This window comes from Crocodylus porosus, unplaced genomic scaffold (assembly GCF_001723895.1).
Source record: "Crocodylus porosus isolate Cpor-Errol unplaced genomic scaffold, CroPor_comp1, whole genome shotgun sequence".
Taxonomy (NCBI): domain Eukaryota; kingdom Metazoa; phylum Chordata; order Crocodylia; family Crocodylidae; genus Crocodylus; species Crocodylus porosus.
In genome coordinates, this window is record NW_017728886.1 from 8,514,647 (window position 1) to 8,521,717 (window position 7,071).

The 7,071-nt window shown below is 48.7% G+C and overlaps 1 protein-coding gene across 1 annotated transcript in view; it reads left to right on the plus strand.

Annotated features, from left to right (window-relative positions):
• Window positions 1-7,071, plus strand: part of MYD88 (myeloid differentiation primary response 88) — an 11,804-nt gene that overhangs the window by 1,513 nt on the left and 3,220 nt on the right. Inside the window, exons 2-4 of the mRNA XM_019550552.1 lie at window positions 264-354; window positions 4,582-4,713; window positions 5,899-6,079. Of these exons, the coding sequence (XP_019406097.1) occupies window positions 264-354; window positions 4,582-4,713; window positions 5,899-6,079 (404 nt within the window). The remainder of the gene's footprint in view (window positions 1-263; window positions 355-4,581; window positions 4,714-5,898; window positions 6,080-7,071) is intronic.

Here is a 7,071-nt window from a genome sequence, read left to right on the forward strand (position 1 = left end):
CGGTGAGCGCCCCCGGCCCGGCCCGGCCCTGGCCACCGGGGCAGAGGGCACCTGGGGGCCGGAGGAGGAGCGGGATGGGCTGCGCCGGGCTCTGGGGACTGCCCCCTCGCCTAGGGGGGCTGGCAGGTGCAGCTGCACCCCTCCGGACTAACTCTCCAACCGCGCGGGGCAGCAGCGGGGTGTGCGAGCAGAGGGCTTCTTCCCGGAGCTTCCGCAGGAGGGGCTGGAAAAAGCTGAATAGGTCCGAGGGGCGCACAGAATAGCCCGCTCCGTGTTGTGGGGCGCTGTTGAAAGCTGCGCTCCTCGATTCAGCGAAGGACGCGCCGTTTCCCTGGCATCGCGTTCGAATCGAGGGTAGGTTGTATTACGGAGTACCTCCCTGGCGTGTGCGGAAAGGAAAGGCAACCAGCAGGCCCTTGCGCTCGGTCCAAGAGCACCTATAAACAGCGAGCGTCGTTTCCATTGGGGCTGGGACAGGAGCTGCTCCGCCGTCGCGGGTAGCTGCGATATCAGTTCTGCCTGGTTTCTTCTAAGGTGGAGACGTTCCAGATTCGTCCCTGGAAAAGTCGACGCAGCCAGCAGTCGAACGGGAGCCGCGGAAGCTGAGCTGGGGTTAGCCTGCTCATTCTTCTTTGTGTTTTTGTAGCCAGGTGGAGCAGGGCTGGCTTTGCAACCTGAACTGAGAGGCGACGGCCTCTGTCAGGTTGCTTAGCTTCCTTTTGGGATGCCGCATTGAATTTTCCTTTTGAGAGAGACAATTTGGGGCCTAACCACCTTGGCTTTCGGAGGATGTGATTTCTTTCTTTGGGCTGCTGTTGCGGCATGGAAGATCCCCAAACCTGATGTGATAAAGGTACAGGTTATGGGGCTGCTTCCATAGCACACTTGGTTGTCAAGGGGGGAGGGAGAACCTCCTGTTCAGGTCAGTCCCACAAATTCACCTTTTTCTGTTTTGCACAGAATTGCTCTGGATAAAGTTTCTCTGGCTCAGACGATGCCTTCTAGCAGGATTAGCCATGGGGCATGACCTAAAAGTGAGGGGCTTATGTTGTGTATTGGGGGAGTCTAATTGGGCAGGTAGAAACTTTTTTGGTGGTGCTGTGCTGTTTGGAGCGAAGTTTGTGGGCCTGGCTAGCAGGAGAAAAAACTTTTATTTGCAAACTTGGCAAATGAGATGAGAAAATCAGAAACCTGGAGCCCCACAAAAGGCATTTTACCAAGTATTTGTAATGCTTCACTCACAGTGAAAAGAGAAACCAAATGTAAGAGCCCTGGACCGGAAGTGTAACCAAATATTTCTGAAGTCTGCTGTGACTCATAAGAAATCCTTGAAGTTGGGTGCCTTATACATAAAGTTTGTTGCGTAAATAGTGGGGAAGTAGAAAACTTCATTTCCTGGTACTTGCATGAAAAAAAATCAAGATGGAGAATGCTGATTTTAAAAAAAAAAAAAAAAAAAAAAGGATCAAGATGGTTGGGTTATTCAGCACTTTTATCCAGCACTGGTGCCTCTCTTACCAAACCAGTTACCTACTGGAGAAGATGGCAGGGTCCTGCCAGGTCTTTGGGTCCTCAAAACGCATGTCTGATGGGTCCTTTAAAATAAATACTGACAGCGGCATGATCCACAGTTGTTTCCTCTGTTTCCTTTGAGGTGCTTCCAGCTGCGTGCCTTTGCATTCAAAGCTGAACTGATCTCGGACTTCAAGTGCTTTTAGTTCTATCGCTGCTCTTAATGTAGGAAATGATCTGCTGGTTTTTCTCAGCATGTCAATGTCCATTATCCTTTCCAGGAAAAGGTATCCAGAAAAGATCCCTCCCTGAAGTGCACAAATGATGTTGTATGGAGTGTTTTTAGCTGGCTCCTAAGTTCAGGCAGCTCCTAAGCTTTGCCCGGCTCAGGATCGCATTGGCAAGTTTTTCTGGAGTCTGCAGCTCTGGCCTGATCCTGCGATACTTACTGAGCACCTCGGCCTTACGCAGGTCAATGAGAGATGGGGGCGTTTGGGATCAGATCCCTCGTTTTCATTAGAATGAATGAAGGATTGCAGCCGTGTCTAAAGGCTGAACTTCTTGACTAGCGCTGCTGCTTGATCTCGGGGCCTTCTTGTGCTGTGTGCTGGGACTGATCGTCTCTTTGAGAGCAGTCACGTACAAGGCCGATCCATGTACTGAATCTCTAGGACTGCGTTTGGGCTGTGGCTGGCACTTCAGCACGAATCCCCCTCCTTCCTGTGCTGTGGGGCAGATGCTCCAGTCCCTCCCTGCGCTACGGCCGTAACGCATGTCACTGTAGCTGGGGAGCTGAAGTTTTCCCATTCTAGCCATTCTGATTCTGCACGATCTGCCTTTGCAGGGTCTTCCCTTCCCAAATTGTCCTTAGAGTGCTAAAGCTATTTACCGTTCTATATTTATCTCAAACCTTCCCTGCTGAACTGCATTAGTTTCGGTTTTCTTGCTGACTAGTGACTAAAACTGATACTTGTCTGCTTAATAATTCATCTCCCTCACTTGGCTCTTTTTTTCCCCTTGACACTAAAGCAGCAGAAAGAATTTTTTACCCTTTTCCTCTGCAGTTTAATGTGTCCGTCGTTTTTGCTCCATTCCTTCAGGTTCCTTAATGAAAGCAATCGCATTAGCTACCTTTTATTTGAAGACCTAAGGGAAAACCTGAAACAGAGGCAATCTGTCCAGACTGTGTGGGGGCCGTGGCTGTTTTGCTTCACGGGGCGTCTTGCAATCTTGTCCACTTGGTTTTGGTTCTTAGCATTGTATCCCAAGAGGTTAGCTTTGACTCTTGGGTGCTAATTAGCTTAACAACTCAAACTTAATTGGAATGTCTTCATTTGGAGTCTAAACTGCCAAAACTCATCCTGGGAACTACTTAATGCTGGGTCCAGTGCAATAGCCCTGCATTTTGCATATGTAGCAAAACCGAAGGTGTTAGCACAGGGGTAGGCAAAACACGGGCCGGATGCAGCCCGCCAGGCCATTCTGTCAGGCCCACGGGGCCCCTAAAAAAAATTTAGAAAATGAACATTTATCTGCCCCTGGCTGCCTGGCATGCAGCCCTCAATGGCTTGCTAAAACTCAGTAAGCGGCCCTCCACCTGAAATAATTGCGCACCCCTGTATAAATCTGGTATTTGATTCTGAAAACTGTCTAGTGTTGAAGGTTTGTTGCATAGAGGTAATCAAGCATTGGACTAGGGCATATTTGGACCACTGACTGAGTAATCTGTAATGTTTTTGCATTACATTGCATTACAGACAATCCTGGATAGACAAGAGTTATTTGATATGGACTTGTGGGTGCTGGCCATGAATGATGTTCCTGTAGGATCTAAAAGCCAGTCTTGGGACATTTAGGTCAAATCACTCTATATTTCCTTAATACACCAAGGAAGGAAATATGCTTTAAATACTGCATTTGTCATCTCAGTAACCCAAAGACACTTGCTTTACCCAGTCCTCTCTTTTTGCCATCTCAACATTTTGGCTTTTTCCTCTATTTTATAGCTTTCCAATGAATCCCCCTGCCGCTTTCCAATGAATCCCCCCGCCCCTCCAATTACTCTAGATCTTACCGATAATAATGTTCCCAGAAGTTTCTCTGTAGTTTGGCCCTCACCAATTAGTCTCATTACAAACAGCAGCAAGCCACCGTGTCGGAGCTGGGACCCAGGGCCTTCCAGAGAGAAAGGGACGTGCTACATCTGGTACAAATTAACATAGAAACAATAAAAGTAATTGCCTGCGTGGCACAACAGCATTTGAAATCCATTGGCTTGTCTCAAGTTGTGCTAGTTATTTGTATGTTTGCACTTCATTTTTACAGCTTGTTAGATAGTCGGTGTCTAGTAGTTTTTTATTCCCTTGCCCGTTAACACGGCCCTGCACTGTGGCTGTATCCATTGCAAGTGAATTTTATTAGCCTTCCACAAACCTGGTTTTCACTCTGAAAATAAAGCTAAGCTGGTCTGTCACAAACCTGGCTCCGTCCGGCTGCCCCTGCTCCAAAAGCACGTGTCTCTTGACGTGAGCTCCAGGCGATGGTTAAGGAGTTGCTAGACCTTGCGCTCAGCCCTGCTCTGCTGATTGTCTGGGCTCTTACATGACTCCTCATCTAAATGCCTGACTCTGCAGCCAGTTCAGGGTAACAAACTCAGATAGGATTTTTTTTATGAAGACTTAAAATAAAACCCTGCCCCAAGCTTTGGATTTCGGCCCTACCCTACTTGACGTTGTTTGCCAGAGTACCTGAAGGCGAACCCGGGGTAGCCATCAATGAGCACAGACTGCAGGGGTGCTGAGACCAATGGAGTCACTGCCCCGGTGATGAGGTTTGTAAGCATGGCAGGTGCTGCTCAAAAAAACCAACTCCATCCATCCTACAGCACCTTTGGCTTGAGTCCGTCACTGGTCACTACTGAGCAATTAATGCTCCTTAATAAATTCAGTTTCTTGTAAATCTCTTCAGCTTCCAAACAGCTGACAGCCTAGGGACTTTTTTAATTACCTCCTGGAAACTAATTATTCCACTTTTCAGCAGCCTCATAAGGGCCTTTTGGGTTTCTTGCAGAAGAGGACTGTAAGAAGTACCTTGAAAGGAAACAGCAGCAGGCAGATGCACCTCTCCAGGTCCCAGCAGTGGACAGCAGCATCCCGAAGACATTAGAATTGTCTGGCATCACAACCCAAGACGATCCCTTCGGTAAATGACTGGTTTATTACTTTAGAGTAACACATGGTGCTAGAGCGGGCCTTTGATGCAGGGGATCTTAGTGAGAGATACTGGGATTCATTTTCCTCCCTTATTCTCTGTGTCCTTCCCTTAACGTAGGCACGTATAGGCCATCCTAACCAAGAGGGGGGTAGCATTGAAATAACTCAAGAGAGGGAGGAGGGGTAGCACCAGGGATGGTGTTAATGGGGATTAGAGAAGTGGCTTTGTGGCCAAATAGGGGAGTCTAAGGCCAGTGCGGTATAATGTTTAACCAAGTCCCCTTTGTGTAGAAGCTCTTTGTGCATGTAACTACTTTCTTCTCACTTGGAAGGATACTTTTGCTGGGTTCATGGGCCCTGGTCCTGGATGCAGATCCACAACACTTTGAATTCACTACAGATGAGTAAAGACATAGGGACCTGCCTCTGTAAATGTGGCTTTGGTATCTGGACCTCACGTACTTCTTTTTTCTTACTCTGTCTTTAGGGTCTGATCCATCAGTACCTTACTCCAGTACCTACACTGATGTAATGGCCTCAACATGCTGGCATAAAACAGTGGAGAAACTGCCCAATAGATTTCAGGCACCCAGCTGTGAAAAAAGTTGTCTTTAAGACAAGGTACCTGAATCTGTAGCTGGGTGTCAAGGAAGTACGTACACGTCAGTGAGATCTGCTGTTGGCCAACCTTTCTAAGAACTGGGTCACTTCCTTAGATGTCTCACTGAAGGTCCTGAAGTTTGAAAGAGCCAGTTTGTGTGCCAGCCATGCATAATATGTGAGGCAAACATGATGTACCTGACACCATTGCTAACAGCGAATGTAATGACTGACTTCCCTGGATGATCTGTCTGCAGAGATTGAACTGTTGATCTGTGGCTCTAGAAGCAAGAGTCTCTGTAGCCGGAGCTAAAGAACAAGGGCTCTGCTTCTCAGTGGCTTATGGCATCAGGCACCCCCAAGATCAGTGCATAATTTTGTGGATCTGACCCCAGGTTCAGGACCTCAAACACTGCCATGTAAATGTCTAAAAAGGGACAAGTTACTCGGGGGCAAGGTTAGACTACACTGCACTAGCATGGGGTATGGAGTGATGAATGAAGGGCTCCAGTCACATTGCAGAGTGCAAGAGGTGGGTTGAGTTAACTCTGTACTGAAATGGCCTTCTGTCCAGGGAATGAGCCGGAGCTGTTTGATGCTTTTATCTGCTACTGTCAGAAGGACATTGAGTTTGTGCAGCAGATGATCACAGAGCTGGAGCAAACTGAGTTCAAGCTGAAGCTGTGCGTCTTTGATCGGGATGTCCTGCCAGGGGCGTGCGTGTGGTCCATTGCCAGTGAGCTCATAGAGAAAAGGTAAGCAAGCCAGCTCTGCTGAGGGGGATACTGGAGAAGTTCATGTTTTCCAGCTCAGGGCTGTGGTGAAACCAAAGACTGGCTCCTTTGGGGGCCAGATTAGGACCCTCGTGTAGAAGAGTATGCAGGATGGGGCAGCAAGGCAGGGACACTTCACAATGGTGTCCTGCTGGACTGTCTTCTTCGTCATCTCCTCAAGAGAGAAGGAGTTAGACCACCCCAAAGAAGAGACATTATGCATCACGCTCCAGGTCCCTGCCCTCTCTTGTGTGCCATGTACAGCCTGTGATTGCTCCAAAGCAGTGGTGATCCAGGAGGAGTTAGAGCAGGTCCAGCTTGCACCGGCTTCTGCCCGCACAGAAATCGAACAGCAGTACTTCAGGCCATGGTTCTGATCCTGACCCTAAGACTCCTTCCAGACTTCACAGAGGTTGAGGAAGGAGTGGGTGGACTGTGAGGGAACTCCTCGCTTCATAGTGACAGAAGCAGACCTGCTTGGGGAGAGACCCACTGGGTCATCCAACAGCTCTGGCTCCTTAACTTTATCCAGTTAATTTTGCCTCCCCATGGGGCATTCTGATACCCATTATCTTTGGATGACCAGTCTAGCTACTTGCATAGAGGGCAGGACCCTGAGGTTGCCATGTTGCCGTGGACGTAGTCTTTCTAGACTTCAGCGAGGTGTTTGACACTGTCTCCCACCCCATCCTCATTAAAAAACTAGGCGACTGTGGCATTGATGCCTACACAGTCAGATGGATTGCAGATTGGCTCGAGGGTCATACTCAGAGGGTGGTGGTGGATGGGTCATATTCGACCTGGGGGGAAGTGGGCAGCAGAGTCCCCCAGGGCTCGGTCCTGGGGCCTGCGCTGTTCAATTTCTTCATCAGCCATTTGGATGACGGGGTGAAATGCAACCTGTTTAAATTTGCTGATGATACCAAAATTTGGTGTGAGGTGAGCACGCTAGTAGGGAAGGAAAGACTGCAACA